We start from the raw sequence: 17,630 nt of genomic DNA, 5'->3' as shown, positions 1-17,630 counted from the left end.
AAGACCCTCCTGGCGGTGAGTTCATAAATCACTCCCTTTCTCTCTCCCACAACTTGCCACCTCGCGTTAATTAAATAAATATGCAAATTTTAAAGTTTGAATTGAAGAATGGATGTGGAATAAACAGGAGCAATAGAACCTGGAGTTAAGAGTATTTATTTGAATTGTAATGTCTAAATTTTAATTGATACATCGGCCTTCGTATCACTGGTGCCATGACCAATCCTCGTTTAATCCGCATCCATCAACTTCATATTGTGCAATGCCTATCAATCAATGATTTTATTTTGACGAAATAATTGCAATATTCACGATTCCATCAGTATTTTTTGTAAGGTGAAACATAATTTTAATGTGACCCACGTTTTTTTTTTCTTGTGAAACCACGTGATGCGAAAATTCGTAATGAAGTCTTGAATTAATAATTGGTGGCTTGTGCAAAATATCTCATGTTGTAAATTTTCATTGTGTATGCCCGCAAAACGGGTTTTTTCTTTTGTTAACCGCGTTTTTCAAAAATTTGATACAGCCGTTGCCATTCCATTCGTTTATGAAATGATTCTAGATCATATTGAGCTCAAGTCGGAAAAAATAGGCGGCACAAGAAAGATAGTAGAGATAGATGAATCGAAGTTTGGGAAGAGGAAATATAATAGAGGTCACGGGGGGGGGGGTGGAGGGGCAGTGGGTTTTTGGTGGCATAGAGAGGGGCTCAGGGAAGATGTTTTTAGTAGCCGTTCACAATAGGTTCGCAGCTACTCTCGTAGGTATCATCGTGACGTGGATAGGAAAGGGTACAACTATTTTTTCAGATTGTTGGAAAGCCTATCATCATCTAGGGGGGGGGGGGAATAAAGGTTACAACCATCTCAAAGTGAATCATAGCGTAGAGTTTGTTGACTCCATCACTGGATGTCATACAAACACTATTGAGAGTGTCTGGCGACACGTCAAGGCCTCGCTGCCAGAATATAATAGGCAGGGAGATTTTAAATTTGTTTTTTTTTTTGTTCCGGCTGTCATGCGAAGAAAAAACATTGATATATTCCATGGCTTTTTAAAAATAAAATTTTTTTAACCCAGAAATCTCGGAGAATATTTAGAGCCAGAGTATTTATTTATTTATTAACCAGAAATCAGAGTATTTATTTTTACAGTTGTTATTTGTTATACTGTTATTGTTTTTTTCATGCTGCGATTTTTTTTCGGCGCCCGTAGTGTCGGACGGTCTTGGCGAATTTTAGTCGGGCTGTCGGACATGTTTGGCGCCGAAAAAAGTCGCCAAAATCGCCAAGTGGCGGACCATACGACAGCTGTTGCTCAGGCTATTTTGAGATATGACTTTCTGAAAAGTAGAAAATCTATCATTTACAGAAGAATAACTATTTGAAATTTAATGACATCACTGTACCAATTGTAAATCTTGATGGGAGGAAAATCAACGAATCTGAATGGGGAAGAAATATCTATGAAGTTAATCCTCCTAATAAAACCTACTTGCCGCCTAACCAAAGCACCATTGTTAATGTTCATATACCTGTTTTGCCACATTCTAGTGTAGAAGCGGGAGTTGTTATCAGTCCCAAATTGCAACATAAAGGTGTAGAGATAACATGTCCTATTGTTAACGCAAACAGTGACCAACGAGAAACCAATGTAAAAATCACTAACTTGTCTAACACTAACCCAATAATGTTAAATAAAAGTATGACAATTTGTATTGTCAACAATTTCGAAGAGATTCCCACTGACATTCATGTTTCAGATGTTCACTTTTGTGTGAGAAGGATTTTTCTCTTCATGGTGTCGACACACATCTCAAACACCAAACTGTTGAAACTCTTGTTGAAACATTCGAGTGCTTTTGCTAGCTCCACCATTGAGTTGTCAGCAGCTTTAACTGATCCTCACGAAATCACATTAGAACACGAAAACCCCATAAGATGTCCTGTATATAAAATCCCCTACAATTTGAGATCTGAATTTCGCAGTGACTTAGAAAAGGCTGGAATCGTATATAAATCTCAATCACAATATAACATCCCAGCACTTTTTGTCAAGCAGCGAACTAAGTGACACCTAGTTCTTGACTTTCGTAGGCTAAATGAAATCACAGTAACACAAGAATTTGTCATTCCCACATTAGATGACATTCTACACACACGAGATATCTGGTTCAAACTATTTTTCAGCATTGGACGTGAAATCTGCTTTTAATCAATCGTTTACACGAGATTGGAATAGGGGGCAACTTGCTGAATTGGATAGAATCGTGGTTAAGAGATAGGTCGCAACGAGTTATGGTGAACGGGGAATTCTCTGGTTGGACAGACGTCACAAGTGGAGTTCCTCAGGGAAGTATCCTTGGCCCCATACTTTTTTCACTTTTTATCGACAAACTCGATCAGGGTATCGATGGAATTACTAGCAAATTCGCAGATGATGTGAAGCTAATGGGGGTAATCGGGAATGAAAGCGATAGGGAGTTGCTCCAGACCAACTTAAACAAGATTGCAGCATGGGCAAATGAATGGAGCATGACGTTTAGCGTAGATAAGTGCATGGTCGCTCATTTTGGTTCGAACAACCCACGGTTCTCTTACGAGTTGAATGGTGTCACTATCCCGGATGCAACTAGAGTCACCGATTTGGGAATTCTCATTGACGAGCGACTTAAGTTTTCTGAACATTGTTCAGCGGTTGTCAAAAAAGCGAATAGAATGCTTGGTCTCATTTTCAAAATGGTCTCTTCGCGTTCTCCTAAAGTCATTCTTCCGCTTTTTCGAGGCTTAGTTCGTCCTGGACTGGAGTATGCTGTAAGGTTTTGGAGACCATACCTACAGAGGGACATAGACTTGGTTGAAGGGGTGCAGAGAAGAGCTACGCGTGTCCTTATTGGCACACAGCGCTTGAGTTATGAAGAAAGACTTCATTTTTTGAATATGTTTACATTGGATGAACGCAGGTGTCGAGGAGATATGATCGAAGTGTTCAAAATTTTCAATGGGATGGATAGGATGGACCATGAACTTTTAGTACACCGCCAATCGACTGCTTTTACAAGGGGACACCAGTATCGATTGGGGCGAGCGCCATCTAGAGTCGTCATCGTCAGTCACCGTTTTCAGCGCTCTGTGCTTTTGTTGATTATTTAATAGTTTATACTAAAAAATTGTGCAATAAAATGTAGGTAATGTACGTAAGAATGTGTGAGGAGTATTCTGGTGTTTGTTTGAGGGAATCTGTCTACAAATTCAAAAGTTATTGCTGTTCCACCGTGGCGAAGTTTTAACGGTCACCGTTGGGTCTGAGTTGAAAGAAAGAGATTGGAAAGAGAAAAAACATTGGGTGAGTTTCTTCAAACTTTCATCGAAAATGAATAATACGCCTCCGGATTTCAATTAAACATAATTGAAAAATAACTGTCAACATAGTAACTGTGAATGTGCCTGTGTCTTCCCCCCCCCCCCTCTTCCAAAAAAGGAAAAAAAAAAACTTCTCGGCGACAACGATCATGGGCGACCTCTATGGTTGAAAATGTAAACAAAAGCTAAACTGCCAGTTGAGTTCAAAATTATATCAAATATAAATTGCTGTAATTAATAGAAGCCCAATGCAACATGTTCCTCTTGTTTTTTGCCCCTGGTATTATTGTCTGCCATACAATATTTTGGAAAATTTGTATTTGTGGTTATATCAATGATCTGCCCTAGCTAAAGTACAAAATTGTTGCCACCGACATTACTATCCTGAAAACTGTTGGCTCGATTTCATTTGTTCGTTTTGTAACGGTCTTTAATTAATTTGCACATTACTTTCATATCCTATAATTTTCTGTGTTTGCAGCTCAGTAATTTTTGTCAATTTCGCGGGTTACCGGGTTGGATGTGACAATTTATATATTGGTGGTGAAGAAAAGCAAAAAATTTGCATACTAACTTATATGTATATATAGAATGATTGACATCCAATTTTACATTTCATAAATTGCAAAATTTGAAAAATTTATAAAAAAAAAAAAAAGTGTTCTTCGTATATTTTTGAAACTATTTTTTTATTTAACCCACCTTCAAAGAAAATTATGAAAAACCACACAGAATTTGATGTCTCACTGGACTTGGATTGTAATTACAACGAGGCATCATTAGTAAAAATGGGGAGGAAGTCAAGGTATTATCTTAGATCCTACCTGCAACAACAGGTAATACAAGACTCAATGACGGAATATCTTGATAAAAGATCGACGGAGTGTTCCAATAGTTCCCGTATTGAAATGATGTCACCTACGTCGTCCATATTTGAAACCGAGACAACAGAAGGCTCTCTTAAAACAGAGACAACAGAAGGCTCTTTTAAAACAGAGACAACATCTGAGCAAAAGGACCCACTTGCTGATGGTCAAAATTTCAATACCGACTCTATTATACACCCTGAACTGAAGATACAAGATGAAATTTCTGGGGTGGAAGCTCAAACTGATGAAAATGTTGATGATCACCTTTTGGACTCTCCAAGTTTTCTTGTATCAGATATATTCTCTGGTATTGTTGGACTTTCGAATGATCACCATTCTACTCCAAACAACAATGGAGAAATCAACAACTTAATCATGGACATTATCACCGAGCTATCAATGGAAGAGAAAAGACATCATGTAGAATTAACTGATGCATATAAGCTCAATAATGAAGGAGGTACTAATGCACAGTCATCGTCCCCGGCATCGGTCTCCAACCACGTACCTTTGCAAGCGGAAATAGTAGCACAGACAACTGAGTCAGAGAAACAGAATACCAGATTGTTATTAGGATCACAGACAACTGAGTCAGAGAAACAGAACACCAGATTGTTATTAGGATCACAGACATTTGTTTTTACTCCTACTGATGTCATTCCATCCAAATTCTACATGATCTCACCATTTGGAAACAATAATGATAAATACATTAATGATGGAAATAAGCTGGGAGGCGAAGATGATATTGATAAGTCAACGGAAAATTCAAATCCACGAGTTGTATCTGACAAACAGGATCCAGAGAACGGCACCATTATTCGTGACCTTAAAAGTCCTGAAAAGTTCCTGAATACCAACAGGGCAAAAACTAAACAGAATCCAGATGACAAAGACAATAATGAACATACAAAGAAGAAAATCAGCAAAAAGACCAATAGACCTGCTGTTAAAGGTAAACTATCCGACCCATTGAAAAGAAAACCAACAAATTCTAATGGGAGCAAAGAAAAAAATAAAAATGATCCCATAGCCTCCACATCACATGAGTACTCTGAACAAGACTGGATGGAAATCATTGCTACAGAGCGTTACAAGAATAATGTCTTGAACATCCAGGACATCTTCCAGGAGATCATACAAATCATAAGACATTCCACAGGCGAAGGCAAGACGTTTAAATTCGGAATTCCAACTCAAATGCGGAAAAAAGCGGAAAAATTGTTAGAAATTGTCAATTTATGGGCTCTTAGCTCCCATAATGATTTAAAAGATGCTTCTACTCAGACTTCGGACAATGTTGAGAAGAAAACAAATACTCCAGAAAAAAACTCTACAACTAGCGACACAACTTTGGCAACTAGGAAAGACAAGATGATACAAGTTCCATGTCCAAGAATTTCTTCTCCTTTAACACAAAAAACCAATTCGTTAACCTCACATAATGAAAACGAAGATGACAGTGCACCTTCATATGTCATTGTAGACGAGTTAGATTGTAATACCTTGCCCTTTCAAAAAGTCACTTATAGGAGGAACCAAAAGAATCTAAAACAACGAATACATACAGTATTATTATACAAAAATAAAAAATCCAACTCGAAACAATTTGATACCACCGGTCCAATTATAATAAAGAAATTTGAAAACAATATCCATGCCATCAGACATATAAAAAATGGCACGGCAATTGACTGCTATACCATTCAGGATTGTCTCAAAATAAGAAAATTTATTCTCAACAATCACTTATTGAGACAAACAATATATGTCATTTGTCCGGAGAAGAATATTTCTGGTCACCCACAACATTGGACTCATGATAAAAAGATTTTCCAGGAAAAGAATCCTCGACTCATCTCACAACCTAAGAATTTCACTACATACCTTCAGAATAACCCAAACCCTGTGAATAATCACCCGCCAATTTTCAGGTTTGGATCTGGTAGTGTATTGTATAATCGCCAACAAAATGCAAGTTTGGCCAAGCAGCGAACAGGATGGAATCGCACTACAAATTTTCGCAATATGGACATAAACAGAACTCGACTAACTTTCAACATCCTTGATCATGGTGACATCAATAGAGTCGTACATGATTTGGAAGAACAACTGACATACAGTAACCTGCATGAATACATTATTAAAACAGATGCAAATGGAAATCAACTCGTACTGACTTGCACAGATCCATTAGCAGCGAAAATTATAAGTTCGGAGGTGACCAATAACTTCAAACTTAAACTTCACTTAGAAATAACCAGCGACATAAGATATAAATTTTAGAAAAAAGAAGGGCACGCATCATCGAAATCAGTGTGTCTAAAAACGCAATTTCACTGAATTCAAATTAATCCTGAATAAAAAACAATTTCAAGCTAAAATTTATCTACTGCACACTAAAACTATGTCTCAGCAAAGTCTTAAGGGGCCCATCAAACTTTTACAGTATAACGCTGACCGTGCACTGGACACAACCGAATCGTTCGTAACAATGGCCGGAAAAGAAGGAATTGATTTCATAATGCTGCAAGAGCCGTGCACCAAAAACGGACAACTGCACGGTCTTCCACCGCACTGGAATAGATGGTCATCCACCAACAATAAAGCTGCAATAGTATGTACAAATTCCAACATTCATCCAGCCACAGTATGCAATACAACTTCCACCACAGCTGTTAGAGTATGTCTGAATAACAGTGATCTCATTATCATCTCGGCATACTCTTCTCCGTACGAAAACTTATCTTCTACAATTGATGAAATTGAAAGAACAATAAAGAGCAACAAAAATATACCTATATTGATTGGATCGGATCTGAATGGTCATCACTCGTTATGGGGCTACAGAGATGAAGATTCCAGAGGAAGAACAATTTTACAATTTCTACAAAAGAATCATCTCATACTACTCAATCAAGATCTACAAACTCCAACGTATGTGCACGGAAAGTCTAAAGGATGGCCTGATCTTTCCTTCTGCAATTCTCCAACGCTTTCGGCTTCTACTTCGTGGGAAATAAGCGACAAAGACACCTTGGGCCAACACAAGTACATTCGAATCAGCATTTCTGAGAGCATTTGTGTTTCATCTTATCCTCGATATCACGTAACAGAGAGAAAATTAAGGTTGCTTTGCAAAAAGCTGCAAGAACCTCTGAACAATTTATTGAACGAGCTGAAACACCAAGATACATATAATAATCAAGGATCACTAACCTTAGTAGAGAAAATTTTGGATCTTTTAACGACTGCATGCAGTAATACTTTCACTTTAAAAGTTCCCAAAACTATTTCCAAATTATCATGGTGGAATGAACATTTGACTAAAGAAAAGCGGAAACTTCGTGCAATGGAAAGAAAAATAAATTACGTAAAAGAAGATGACAGACCAGGATATATACTAGAATTTAAGAAAAAGCGTGCTATTTTCAAGAAACTAATTAGAAGCACTAAGAAAAAACAATGGTATGAATATTGCAGCCGAATGAAAGAACCTTACGGGAATTGCTTTAAAACAACGAAGAACAACAAATATTTCCCGCCGCAGCTCCTTCTTCATTTGCAAGAAAACCAAAAAATAGATATTGTGCAAGCAGCTGGACGTCAATTAAATCTTATTTATCCAGATCCGATCCGGAACACCGATCTCCAATCTCGTGACATTCCACTGCACACAAGAGATAAGACTATCACACACATGGAGATAACAAGAATCATTAACAAGTTAAACAATAGAAAGGCACCAGGTGTGGATGGAATTTGTAACAGAACTATCAAAAAACTTCATTGTCAGTTCCCTTCTCTATTCTATATCTTGTTCAATAAATGCCTGGACATTGGAACCTTTCCGGAACATTTCAAAAATGGCATGCTATTATTATTTCTGAAACAAGGGAGGAAGCCCGAAGACCTTGACTCTTACAGACCCATAACATTATTATCGAATGCTGGGAAGATATTTGAACGTATACTCATAAATAGAATGGATTATTTCTTAAACAAACAGAATTGGTTCCATCCGCTACAGTTTGGATTTAGAAAAGGGAAATCGACAGAAAAAGCAATAGACAACATGATGCAAGAATTGAAACGACAAAAAGAAAAGAGTAATTTCTCTGCTGTGATCCTTCTCGATATCAAGTCAGCATTCGATAATCTTCGCCATGAGCTCATATATAATAGGCTATCGTCAATTTCAACAATACCTGATAATTTACTTAAAAGCACTTTAAGTATTTTAGAAAAAAGAAGTATATCTATCATGACAGATAGAGGGCCTGCAACAAAGACACAGAAACAGGGATGCCCTCAGGGCTCCTGTAGTGGTCCTTTTTTTTGGAATGTTATTATTAACGACCTTCTCAAACATCAATGGCCAGACGATGTATGCCTACAAGCATATGCTGATGATATCATTCTTATAGTATCAAGCAACACATCAAAATCCATCAATGAAATTGCCACCCGATGTCTAAAAGAAATAGAAGAATGGCTTGAAATTAATCACCTGCAACTTCAAACGAACAAGATTGCATATTTCTGGCCTTATAGAAAGAAAGGACGCCTGAAAATCCAATATGATAACCAACACATCAAAAGAACACGGAACTTTAAATATCTGGGAATCAATTTTGACGAAAAATTTAACTGGATCTACCACATTGACCAACAAGTACTTAAAGCTCATAAAACACTCCAGTCTTTCTATAGGATTGGGGGCAGCAAGTGGGGTATTAACAGGCTATTCAGAAATATCTATTATCGAACCATTATCATCCCCCAATTATCCTATGGATCGAGTATTTGGTTTGCAAACCCCACCTGCAGAATGAAACGCAAGATGCTGACAGCTCAAAGGCAATACTTACTTTTTGTAACAGGTGCATATAATACTACGCCAACTAATGTGTTACAACTTTCCACTGGAAATTTACCTTTGGACCTTCAAATAGAAGTTATATCGAAAAGAAGCCGACTCCTTCTATTAAGACACAATGTCATATGTAACGATTTCAGTCTACTAGCATCTGCATACGAAGAAAAAATAACCTCATGGCCTCATCATCCAGCCATAGATCTTCAAGATAATCAGCTCATCACTGAAGAAAAAGACATTCCAACTGCCATCAAAATATATACGGATGGCTCGAAAACTTCTAATGGAGTTGCTTCGGCTTTTGTCGTCTTTCGCAACAACGTCATCATACACGAATGGTCACAAAGGCTCCAAGACTTCAACTCTGTTTTCCAGGCAGAATTGTATGCTATTCATCAGGCAATTCTCCATATACTACATGAGAACGAACCTATTCAGATTATATCCGACAGTCTTTCCAGTATTCTCGCGCTTAGAAATAATTTTTCCCCCACCCGACTTGTACGACAAATCAGAGCAAATCTAATTGACAAGCCCAACACTTTCATCTCATGGACCAGGGCCCATGTGGGTAATCAAGGGAATGAATTAGCAGACGCACTTGCTAAAACAGCTACTTCATCAGAAAATATGAACTCTGATGTTTTTCCTCCCTGGTCTCATGCCAAACACAAGATACTTTGTGTAGCGAAAGAAACTTGGCAGTCCAGATGGATTGATGGTGAACAACGGGGCAGAAAGGTCTTCCAAATCATAAATAAGACCAAAATCTTCAACCAACCATGGATTAGAGAAAGGACAATCCTATATAGTGAGCATGGCCCTGTTCCGTATTACTTAAGGAGATTTAAAATATCTAAAAATAAATTATGTGCTTGTGGGGAAATCGGAACATTTCCTCACTATATTTGGTCGTGTCCAAGCACTGCATCCTACCATCAGCCCCCGATTAATCTAAAACATTTCCACGTCTGGAAACGTCAAGTAATAAAAACTAAAAACTGGGCTGACATCATTAAACTTATCAACTTTCTAGAGGAAAATCTGTCGTTACTGCACAGCAAAAATGAAGAAGATCTCTTTGAATCTGATGAGAGTGGTGAAGACATCCCTGTCTTCACCATGGTGACTAGATCGATGGCCAGATCAGCATCGACACCCCAAATCTAATGACTACGCTGAAATTGTAAAAATGTGTTCACATTTTTTTCCTTCTCTCGGACTGTGACGTGCATTGTGCTTACCACAGATGTTTAATTTTCACTGTTTTTTGTTTCCCATAGTGATTTAACTAATTTTTATTTTCTACTCCTCATATACATATGTACTTGAAAGGACTGTGACGTGCATTGTGCTTACCACAGATGTTTAATTTTTACTGTTTTTTGTGTTTCCCATAGTGATTTAACTGATGTTTATTTTCTATTCCTCATATACATATGTACTTGAACGGACTGTGATGTGCATTGTGCTTACCACAGATGCTTAAGATTTGAATATTTCTTGTGCTTACCATATTTGCATTTTCGTGTTCTTCATATTTGCATTTTCGTGTTCTTCATATTTGCATTTTCGTGTTCTTCATATTTACATTTCCGTGTTCTTCATATTTGCATTTCTGTTGTTCCCCGTTTTTTTTTTTCTCTCGGACTGTGACCTGCATTGTGCTTACCACAGATGTTTATTTTTCATTGTTCTGTGTTTTCCAGTGTTATATAACTGATATATAGTATATATAACTGATGTTTTCCCCCACCCTTTTCATACATACTGAACTGTGACGTGCATTGTGCTTCCACAAATGTTTAATTTTCACATTATTTTGTAAATTACTATATATATTTTACGTCCCCCCCCCCATGTACTTTGAAAAAGTGTTCTCATGTTTGATCGGGTAGGGTGGATGGATTTGATGGGCTGGGGAAGGTGTTGCTACTTTTCCAACAGATACCCTTTACGTTAGAGGTTCCGTAAGGAATATTAACGTGGGTATCTGTCTGGTAGTTCAAGTTCAAGTATCGATTGGTGAGGGACAATGCAAGGTTATGGTGTCGCAGGGAATTTTTCTCCAATAGGGTTGTTAATAAATGGAATAGCTTACCCCCGGAGGTAGTAAATTGTAACACAATTGACACGTTTAAAAAGAAATACGATAAACATGTTGGGGTAAATCGAGAAGCTATCCATTCTTAGAATAAGACAACCATAAGTATTCTTTATGGGCATTGTATAATATTTTATCATGTGTATATATTGTTTGTAATTTGTGTTAATTGCATTTTTAATTGGGTTGCTGTATTTTTGAAACATATGCCATCCATATTTTTATGGGCATCTTTTTATCAGCCACCTCGTTGGGCATTTTGCCTGTTGTGGCGTTGTATTTGTATTTGTATCAGATACCACTACACCCAGATGATAGACACAAAACAGCGTTCTCTACACCTGACGGTGACAAATATGAATTTAATAGGTTGTGTTTTGGATTGAAAAATTCACCTTAGGCTTTTCAGTCTATTGCGAAGGAAGTTCTTGGTGATTTGTTACACAACGGTGCTCTTGTATACATAGATGGTATAATTTTGTTCACTAAGACTATTGACGAACACTTGGTGTTATTAGAAAAGGCACTTCAGAGATTTGAAGATGTTCGTCTCAAATTCAATCCCGAAAAATGTCAGTTTCTCACAAAATCTTGTAAATTTCTTGGGTACATAGTTACTCCTCAGGGTATGATGATAGATAAGGATAAGACCGTGTCCGTTAATGAATTTCCTGTCCCCACTGACCAGAAACAACTAAAATCCATCTTAGGCTGTAGTGGGTTCTATCGTCGGTACATAAAGAATTTTTCTTCTCGTGCCCACCCTTTAACTACACTTTTGAAGAAAATGTACCATTCGTATGGAATGACGAGGCTCAAGCTGCATTCGAGGACATTAAGAGTGCTATATTAAAGCCCCCTGTTTTGGCATTGCCAGATCCCTCAGCAGAGTTGCAGATAACAGATGCATCGTGTAAAGGTGTAGGTGCAGTACTTGAACAGAAATACCCCAATGGTGAAGTGAAACCCTTGTATTTCTTTTCTAAGAAATTGAATCAGTCACAATCTAAGTATAGTGCCACTGTTTTGGAATTTTTTTAGACCATTTTTAATTGGAAGAAATTTCAAGGTCTACAGAGACCATAAACCTCTGCAGGGCTTTCTATCCAATAAAACCCCAACTTCTAAAATATTGCATTAGAAATTGGCACTAGAAGAATTTAATTATGAGATATGTTATGTAAAGGGAACATTAAACGCAGTAACTGACCATTTGTCTCGCACAGTCAACAGTTTCACTATAGTTTTTCCTGAACCTGATGAACTTTCATCAAAGCAACAAAACGATAATAAATTAAAAGTAGTAATTGAAAATGTTTAAGAATCTAACACAGATCCTAAGTATAGAAACTGCCTGATTGACGAGAGAGGTATATTGATACATTTGTCAAAAAGACACTTAAAATCCCCTCGTCAAGATGTGCGAAAACAAGTTTGTGTCCCTCATTGCCTCAAAGCTAAAGTGTTGGAGTCTGTACATTCAGAAGCAGGAGGTCATTTGAGATTCACCAAGACATACTATCGTCTAGCAGAATTTTTGTTTTGGAATAACATGTACACACTAAGAATTTTGTAAACTCGTGCACAACCTGTCTTTCTCGTCTCAATGCTTTCAGGGTCACTTCTGCCCCAAATGAGCCAGTAGATCAAAGTGAGAGTCCGGGTGAAAGGTGTCATATGTATGTGTTTGGTCCCTTAAAAACTACTAAATCAGGTCACAGTTATGTTCTATCCATGATAGATGCTTTTTCGAAATACACACATCTCGTTCCACTGTCTGCCTTTGAGTCGACAACTATAGCTGAAGCGTTTTTCAACAATTACATTGAACATAGAGACTGTCCACGCAAATTAATTACAGATAATGATAGATATTTCATACATATATTCACTAGTGCAGAATTTACTGAATTTTGTAATGGTATACAGAAAAGACACATTTCCACATATTCTGCACACGTCAATGGACAAGTAGAAAAGGCCAAATATTTTAGCTTCCATGTGTAATAATGATGATTGGGACACTTGTTTGCCTCAAACAATGTTAGCATTGAATTCATCAATACATGAAGTAACACACACATCACCATTCTTTTTGGAATATGGTCGAAATATCAGATTACCATACACTTTGAACACAGAAACAAACACACGAGTCCAAATTTGAGTACATACAACACTTGGTACAAACATTGAATGAAGTATTTCAGTTTTGCAAAATTTAAAGGAACAAGAAGTTAAACATCACAGCTCACAGTAGAATCGGAAAAAGTAATGAAAAATTTGATTATTCAATTGGGTCATTATGTTTTATATAAAAACTCCAAACTTAAAACCAGGGTTGTCACGGAAGCTCAAACCTAAATTAGGTCCCTTTAGAGTGTTGGAGAGATTTTCAAAAGTTAATTATAAAGCTCGTCATGCACATAACACTAGAAAAACATTTAACACACATGTAAACAGAATGATCCCATACACTCAACGATTCTCACACTTGCACTTGGTGATCACAGAAGGGAATGCAATTGGTGAGCCAGAAGGTGAACTTGAGGCGAATGGCAACCCCGAACCTCAAGCCAGGTACGACCTAAGGCCAAGAATTTAACACTTAAAATGATGCCATTCAAATTTTTCAAGATGCAAAATTTTCTGATTGATTATATGAGTGTTTTGAGATATACTTTCATGAGACATGTTATCCATGCCTAAAACACAATTTTTTTTTTCAGTGTAGGCATTGTAAAATAACTTGTGTTGAGGTGATACAATTGTCATTGATTGGTACGTCTATGCATAACTTTAACACCTCCACACTGATCCCGTGGTTGAGTTGCAGTTCGACATATGAAACAAAAATGCATATATATATAAAATCAGATTAATTTAAAAGTTAACAGTAATTTTAATGTTGCAGTTCTCAAGGATAGTTGTGTTGATAATTATTGTATGAAATAACAAATTTTAATTTTGGTTGTTCTCGAATGTTTTGATAACAGTGTAAAAAACACAACGAATTCACACATCACATTTTAAATTTTGGATGAATTTTGAATTTCGAACAAGCTCCTGTTGTAAATACAAAGTCAGTATAGATGGAAATTTTTGAATACAATTTGTTTGTTGAATTTAAACTATTTGAGCCAGACATTGTTTCGATTGCAGTGTGTCAAATTGTATATGAAAATAGATTGAATTTTCAAGGAATTTGAATTTGTTCTAGAGTTGAGATTGCATGATGTTGAGATAGAGCAAAAATCAAAATTTTTTTTTAGAGTTGGTGAATGTGTATAATGAGTTTTTTTTCTTCATCATTGCAGAGCGAAGCAATCGTTAATATTGAAATTTTTTCTTGAATTCTCAATTTACAGGAATTTTGAGTTGATAATGGCGTTTATGGTATTGATGTATATGTTTGAATTTTGTGAATGTGTATTATTTGTTCTGGCGTCACTCTCTACTCAATTGTTTTGGTATATAGTCACATGCATTGTCTCTCCAAATTGAATATAAATCAAAATTTTGGCAAATCTGTACAGGTGGTAAGTGTGGAGAGGGAAGGAGTGGCCTTTTGAAATATGCACACATCCACATTGAGATATTACTACTACTAGTACTAAACCACACACGTACCTCGTCCATATTCCTTTGCGGAACCTCTAACGAATTGGTACGTGCGGGAATGTGTGTGTACGTGTAGTGAAACCTGACGTAAAGTTTGTTTCTGCGTAATGCTTGTTATGTGTAGTGCTGCCATCTGTTACCAGTTTTTCTAACTACGAGTGAAGTGTAATGATTGAATAATTAATCGTTGTAGGCCTGTTGCTCTCTGTGGCGAGACTTTTTAATGGGGAGATCGGCTCGCATTTGCGCCTCGAAGTTGGGAACCACAGGAAACCAACTTCAGCCGACCACCACCATGGCGACGGTGGGGTTCGAACCCGGATCCTCACGATGCGAGTCCGTCATTATGACCACTCGACCACCACAGCGGCACATTGAGATATTGTCAAGTCGTCACCATCGCAGCACTATCATCGAGGCATCGTCGACCAGGCCAAGTGGCACCAGAAGCCACACACCAGCATGCAAAGCGGTGGGCAGAATGGACACTTGTGGACATTGCGAAACATAATGAAAATAAAAATAAAAAGTAAAAATAAAGTAAAGTTAGTGAACTCTCAGTCATCAATTTTATCGGTGGAAAGTTTTCCAAAGGGGGAGGTGTGATATAGAGAGATAATTTGTGTGATAATTTGATAACACTACGCCAGTTGGCGCACAAGAGGGTGTCGTTTGGCGATATTGGATGAGACCTTCAGGAAGAAGAAAAAACGCCAAGACAGAGTGGCAGTGAACAGCGACGGAAGAAGACCCTCCTGGCGGCGAGTCCATAAATCACTCCCTTTCTCTCTCCCACAACTTGCCACCTCGCGTTAATTAAATAAATATGCAAATTTTAAAGTTTTAATTGAAGAATGGATGTGGAATAAACAGGAGCAATAGAACCTGGAGTTAAGAGTATTTATTTGAATTGTAATATGACATGAATGTCGCTCTCCACTTGTTAACACAAGATATAGTATATCACGTATAGTATAACACGTATATCTTGTGTTAACAAGTGGAGAGCGACATTCATGTCATATATATAGCCCTCTGGTGGCTCGTCGTCAATGAGCTATTAGCTGATCGGTTTCACCGTCCATTGCACGGTTCCGTTCGGCATATATACGCTCTAGCGAAGGAAAATCTCTATCTCCTCTGTAGCTTAGTGGTCAGAGCACTCGTCCGGCAATCGAGGGACCCGGGTTCGACTCCCGGTGGAGGCAGAGATGAGTTTTTTCCTTCCTTAAAAAATAAACATCTGAAATAATAAATATCTTCACAACATCCAGTCTTCCGTATATCTTGAATTGTAATGTCTAAATTTTAATTGATACATCGGCCTTCGTATCAATACTGATCATTAACAACTGCGGAATAGAATATTTTCACGAAAAACAATTCTTGACTTCATGTTTATGTTATCTTACCTTACGGTACGTTGTGTTATACTTTATGAAATATTTTCTGAAAAATTTTAGAATCAAAATGTTACAGTGACTTACCATCAATAGGAGGGATCACACTTCTTCTGCCGTAACGGCCATTTGGATAAAACTGTTGACCACTTGCCTCCGTGAAGCAGCAGAGAACCAGCACAACAGCTAAAACCATCACGCTCCAGCACGTTACTCGGTTGAACATTCTAAAATTAAATAGTAACAAGTAATTCATCATTCAAGATGATGTTATTTCGTATATTGTTTGGATTTTCACTGAATTTATGTATTATATATTTTTTTGTATTCGTACTAAGTATGCTTAATTTCTGTGTTACACAAAAACATGCGATGGTACGACTGCATTTCGCATATGTCTTACCCTCACTTGAGTATGGCTCAGTGATATGGGGACATATTCTTGCAGTGATGAGCATACGTATTGAACATGAACAGAAAAAGTTTTTGAGGTCATTATTCCGGAAGACATTTGGTGTGTACGTCCCAGATGCGCCTACTTCGGATCTTCTCTCTTTTTTCAAGATGACATCTCTCGATAGCAGACGTACAAAGCGAGATCTATCATTCCTTCATAAAGTTCTTCGCGGCAGAATCGACGACTATTATCTGACGAGCCTAATTAATATCTCCGTGCCATTTCGCGAGCGATGGGTTCATAGTTCCCGAAATGTTTCTTATTTACCTTGTGCACGCACGAACATTTTAAATGCTTCACCAATTTTGCGAGCATGCGGTTTTTAATACATTATAATACGGGTGAATTCCCAGATATATTTCACAAGGATTCCATGTTCTACTAGGTGCTATATGAATTTGTATATATTTTATGTTTTCTCATTAAATGTGCAAGCAAAGCACCAGGACCAGATGTTATCTATCCCAGGGTCCTGAGGGAATGTGCTAATGAATTGTCGAGGCCAGTCTCTCTCTCGCCCAGATTTACAGGAGTGTTTATTTATTTATTTATTTACACACCTGAACAGGCTGAGCCCAATTACAGAGATGGGAAACACACGGACATAAGAATACGAAAAATACAAGTAATGAAAATTAATAGAAAAGCAAATAATAATAATAATAATTTACACGTTAAAAATAAAATCATCAACAAACATATAATACAAAAATATATATGCTCAACGGAAGCAAACATTGAGAATTCAATATGAGGGAGACAAAATGTCCAAAATAGATGAGAAAACATAAAATATATACAAATTCATATAGCACCTAGTAGAACATGGAATCCTTGTGAAATATATCTGGGAATTCACCCGTATTATAATGTATTAAAAACCGCATGCTCGCAAAATTGGTGAAGCATTTAAAATGTTCGTGCGTGCACAAGGT

The 17,630-nt window shown here is 37.3% G+C and overlaps 1 protein-coding gene across 2 annotated transcripts in view; it reads right to left on the bottom strand.

The window, feature by feature from the left end:
• The window catches only part of LOC149072088 (uncharacterized), a 265,882-nt gene that overhangs the window by 110,758 nt on the left and 137,494 nt on the right, over window positions 1-17,630 (bottom strand). For both annotated transcript variants that reach the window (XM_089246588.1, XM_089246589.1), the window contains exon 2: window positions 16,326-16,465. In XM_089246588.1, the coding sequence (XP_089102714.1) occupies window positions 16,326-16,464 (139 nt within the window). In that variant the 5' untranslated portion in view covers window position 16,465. The remainder of the gene's footprint in view (window positions 1-16,325; window positions 16,466-17,630) is intronic.

The sequence above is a fragment of the Pholcus phalangioides genome, unplaced genomic scaffold (assembly GCF_987345545.1).
Source record: "Pholcus phalangioides strain wild (caught in Gottingen) unplaced genomic scaffold, Ppha-v1.0 ptg000017l_1, whole genome shotgun sequence".
Lineage (NCBI taxonomy): Eukaryota > Metazoa > Arthropoda > Arachnida > Araneae > Pholcidae > Pholcus > Pholcus phalangioides.
This window is presented reverse-complemented; position numbering and strand designations above follow the sequence as displayed.